General features: G+C 48.1%; 1 protein-coding gene across 1 annotated transcript in view; it reads left to right on the plus strand.

The window, feature by feature from the left end:
- Positions 1–3,034, plus strand: part of LRP1 (LDL receptor related protein 1) — a 491,602-nt gene that overhangs the window by 389,983 nt on the left and 98,585 nt on the right. The window contains exon 44 of the mRNA XM_015409543.1: positions 2,019–2,208. Coding sequence (XP_015265029.1) covers positions 2,019–2,208 — 190 coding nt within the window. The remainder of the gene's footprint in view (positions 1–2,018; positions 2,209–3,034) is intronic.

Consider the following 3,034-nt stretch of genomic DNA (forward strand, 5'->3'; position numbering starts at 1 on the left):
CTATTTTGGGGCAGGAATGGAGTTCCAGCTGGCTCCTGAGTTGGCCACGCCCAGCAGGAACTCATTAGCATAATAGGCCACACCCAACAGCAGGAACTCATTCGGATTGGCTACATTAGGGGTGTGTGGCCTAACATGCAAAGGAGTTCCTGCTACAAAAAAAGCCCTGGGTTTTGACAACAAACAAGGTAAGCAGAATAAGAAGGGAAAGGTGGGTGTGGCTGGATGACCACACTTCTGGTAACATGGGTGTGTGGCCTAATGTGCTAATGAGTGGTGCGGTCAGGGTGTGGCCTGATATGCTAATGGGTTTTGCTGTTGGGTGTAGCCTATTATGCTAATGAGTTCCTGCTGGGCGTTTTCTACAAAAAGAGCCCTGTAATATATATATGAGGTGTGTTCTTCAGTGCAAGAGGTTTTGTTGAATCCCCAAAAGAACAGCAGGCAAAAAGTTGGGGGTGAAGCTGGAAAGCTTATCGGGATGTGAGTCAGAGAAGCTTTAGCCAGTTCTGGATGAGGGCAATACGAGTACGACAGGCAAGGAGCGGCCAGTCTGCAAAATCAGGCAGTGAAGGCATTCATGGACTGTACCACTTTAAGGTACATACGTGAAGCATTAAAAAAAACCTACCTGCTTGCAGAACACGAAAATGAGAGGGAGGATTGTTCTGTCCAGTCTTCTTCCTCGTGCTGATTTCTCCGATCTGATGACAGTGGAGACATAACACTGCACAGCCATCCACCCCACCCCAAAGAATAGGAAGCTGTTAGTTACCTCTGTGCTTAAGAGTAGACGAATGGAGTGTAACAACAGGATCTCAGTTAATTCCTCTTAAAGTAAAGGTAAAGGTTCCCTTGCTCAAAAGCCAGTCAAATCTGACTCTAGGGTTGTGGTGCTCATCTCCGTTTCCAAGCCGAAGAGCCAGCGCTGTCCGAAGATGTTTCCGTGGTCAGGTGGCTGGCATGACTAAACGCCAAGGTGCACGGAACGTAATTCCTCTTAGCATCCCGCAATTAAGAAGGATACATTTACACATTAGTCTCCAATTTGACCTATTTATTTGCTTCACTGTGTCTCCTCCGCCGCCTCACTCACTGTGTTTCTCCCCCCCACCCACCCAAATAATTAAATCCAAATAAACTTAGCTTGTTATCCCTGTTTGGACTTTTCATCTGTTAAAACATTTTCATTATGTTGTATGCTGAATTGCTGTCCCCCCTCTGCCTATATGTTTGGACTGTTAACTTCCGTTTCAATTTATTTGGGGAATTGTGTGTGCACACGAAAGCTCATACCTTGAATAACACTTCGTTGGTCTTGAACTTTATTCCTCACATGCTGTATTTCTAGGTACAGGGAATCTGAAGGGGTACAGTCTAAGATAAAATTTTCTGGTTATTTAAGCAGCGCTAAAGGCTAGACTTTGGAAGGTCTTTGTATCAGATAATCAGGATCAGGAAAGCAGTAGAGTGTTATAGAGCGAGAGCAAACACAGGGAGAAAAACAAGCAAGCTGCAGAATCAAAGCATGGGCAAGAACTAATAACATCCAACCTGTTTCTGCTTCCTATTACAGAGAGGGCTATTGCAAGGGTGGGACCAAAGAGAGCCCATCAGTCGAATTAATTTTAGTCCATGTGTAACTGTGATACTGGTAACCTGTAGAGCGTGGTGGAGGGAGTGACGGAGTGAGCTCCCATCTCTAGTTCCAGCTCCTGCCAACCTAGCAGCTCGAAAGCAAGAAATTGCAAGTAGATAAATAGGTACCACTTCGGTGGGAAGGTAACAGCATTCCGTGCGCCTTGGTGTTTAGTCATGCCGGCCACATGACCACGGAAACGTCTTCGGACAGCGCTGGCTCTTCGGCTTTGAAACGGAGATGAGCACTGCAACCCTAGAGTCGGACTCGACTGGCTTTCGAGCAAGGGAACCTTTACCTTTACCTTTTACCAGTTGCTACGGGTCTATATGGAAATGAGGGTTTCATTGGAAGTCTCACCCCTCTCTCCTCTCAACAGATGTTGGCTCAGTCGAGGGGCTGGCCTACCACCGAGGCTGGGATACTTTGTACTGGACGAGCTACACCACGTCCACCATCACCCGGCACACTGTGAATCAGACCCGCCCCGGAGCTTTTGAAAGAGACACAGTCATCACTATGTCCGGGGATGACCATCCTCGAGCCTTTGTGCTGGATGAGTGCCAGAAGTAAGTTCCGGGGTACCTCGGGCAACCTCCGCATTGTTGGGGAGCAGAGGAGACCAATTGTTTCGATTTATGTATTTATTTTTATGTATTTATTTATTTATAATCAAGTTTATACCCCGCCCTCCCCGCAAAGCAGGCTCAGGGCGGTTTCCAACAATACAAGATAAAAGCATAAATAGTACAGAATTAAAACACGACAATTAAAATAATGCATTACAGATATTACAAAGTACTGGCGGCGTTTTTACCTATACCGCACTCAATGTTCCCTCTAAGCTGTGGAGTCTTGTGGGCAAAAATTCTGCTTTGAGAGCTACCGGCATTTAAGTTGTGAGTGAGTGGTTTGGCTTCTGCATAAATTAGTTTGCTCTGGAGCCATCTTCCCTGAGCTAAGACAAAAATGTGTGAGCTGGAGGCTAAAAACCTGTGAGCTAGCTCACATGAGCTCAGCTTAGAAGGAACACTGACCGCACTAATGCTCAGCCCCCAAGGGCTCCTGTAACGACTTATAACAATTAAACAATGGAAAATACTCCGTATAAATTAGGAGCAGGGGGGGGAGGCCAATTGTTTGTATTTGTGTTTGTACAAGAGGCGGGACCCACGATACTCGTGGGGGGGGAGGTATTCCCCGCGGCTCCCGGGTGGCCCACCTGCTGAAGCTGCAGGAGCTCCGCACAGAGGAGGACGCGGCAGCGGCTGCAGGTGAGCCCAGCAGGCGGTCCGTTGGGCTCGCTAGGATTCCCCCCCCCACAACAGCAGCAACGGCTGCAGCTAGCCACCAGCCCTCCAAGGTTCCCCCCCCCAGCCACCGTGGCCGCAAGCA

Source organism: Gekko japonicus, unplaced genomic scaffold (assembly GCF_001447785.1).
Source record: "Gekko japonicus isolate JY-2015 unplaced genomic scaffold, Gekko_japonicus_V1.1 scaffold1353, whole genome shotgun sequence".
NCBI classification, from domain to species: domain Eukaryota; kingdom Metazoa; phylum Chordata; class Lepidosauria; order Squamata; family Gekkonidae; genus Gekko; species Gekko japonicus.